This window comes from Pygoscelis adeliae, unplaced genomic scaffold (genome assembly GCF_000699105.1).
Source record: "Pygoscelis adeliae isolate BGI_AS28 unplaced genomic scaffold, ASM69910v1 Scaffold452, whole genome shotgun sequence".
Lineage (NCBI taxonomy): Eukaryota > Metazoa > Chordata > Aves > Sphenisciformes > Spheniscidae > Pygoscelis > Pygoscelis adeliae.
The window spans coordinates 400,042-401,408 of record NW_008824291.1 but is presented as its reverse complement, the minus strand read 5'-3'; the positions used below and the strand labels follow the sequence as shown (position 1 = coordinate 401,408).

The window sequence follows — 1,367 nt, the reverse complement described above, 5'->3', positions numbered from 1 at the left end:
CGCCGCGCCGGACTGGCGATGCCGACCAGCTCCAGGACGAGGTACGGCAGGGGGGCCACGGCAACTGGGGCCGGCCAGGGTGGGGGGGGCCCGCCGTGGGTCTGAGCCAAGCGTGCCGTCCGCAGGTGAATAGGCAAGTAGCCCAGTGCAACTGTGCCAAGCGCTTCCAGGTGGAGCAGATCAGCGCCAACAGGTACCGGGTAAGTGCCGACCCACACTGCCACTGCCGCCTCCTGCCCTGCCACCATGGCCAGCAGTCCCCGTTCCCCAGCCCGGGATCCCGGGCTTGCGCCAACACCCGTGCACAGCCTGCACTATGCAGAGATCCCACAGCTCCCCGTGCACTGTGGCTCCCTGCCCCAGACCCTTTGCAGCAGCAGGGAGAGGGCGCATCCCCATGTCCCATGGGATCCCTGGCCCCAGACGGTGCATGCTGTGGCACGACAGGGAAAGCAGTGCTGGCAGGGACAGAGGGACCGCAACGGACCTGATGGCCTGTTGATGGGCAGATCTGGGTGCTGGTACCTTCTCTGGCAACCCCTCCCCAGCTCCCAGCCCTGCCGAACTCCCCAGACCCCCCCACCTTGCCCTGACATCCCTCTCCCCTGCAGTTCGGGGAGTCCCAGCAGCTGCGGATGGTGCGGATCCTGCGCAGCACCCTGATGGTGCGGGTCGGCGGGGGCTGGATCGCGCTGGATGAGTTCCTGGTGAAGAACGACCCCTGCAGAGGTGCGTATGGATGTCCCACGCCAGGCGCTGGGCACAGGGCACCCACGGCTCTGCGGCCAAGACAATCTGCAGTGAGCTGAGGCCAGGAGGGTCCTGGCATTGGTGTGATGGGCATCCCTGTGCCTGGGTGCGATGCCTGCGGGGCCGTGCGGGTCGGTGGTGCCCATGTGGGGGACAGCCCACCGTGCTCCTCAGGGTCTTGCACTGCCTGGCCCGGGGCCACGGAACCTCCAGCGCCAGCCCTGCTCACCACCTCTGTCGTCCCCAGTGAAGGGAAGGACAAACCTGAAGATCAATGAGAAGTACCTGTCCCCAGACGCCTTCGGGGCTGCCACGGCCAAGTGTGCAGGGAACCAGTCGGCCCCCTCCTCCAAAGTGCTGTCCCCGCCCCCCCCACCCCCAGCCCCAGCCTCTACAGCAGCGCCTCAGCCCCCAGCAGCCCCCTGGCCAGGAAGGTAAAGGCTGCAGAGCCCCCCCAGCAGTCCCGACCTCCCCAGCCTGACCGCTGCGGGTGCTGACCCTCTCCCTCCCCAGTCGGTGCTGCGGAGGACGCGCTCTGGAGACCGGTGCCCCCGCTCCCGTGGGTCCCTGCTGCCCGACGGAGCTGAGCTGCAGTTTGCCGCAGCTGAGGAAAGCCT

General features: G+C 68.2%; 1 protein-coding gene across 1 annotated transcript in view; it reads left to right on the top strand.

The window, feature by feature from the left end:
• LOC103912511 (dystonin-like) overlaps positions 1-1,367 on the top strand; it is a gene marked incomplete at its 5' end in the record, with an annotated part of 28,419 nt that overhangs the window by 13,785 nt on the left and 13,267 nt on the right. The window contains 3 exons of the mRNA XM_009318790.1: positions 126-200; positions 612-729; positions 998-1,184. Coding sequence (XP_009317065.1) covers positions 126-200; positions 612-729; positions 998-1,184 — 380 coding nt within the window. The remainder of the gene's footprint in view (positions 1-125; positions 201-611; positions 730-997; positions 1,185-1,367) is intronic.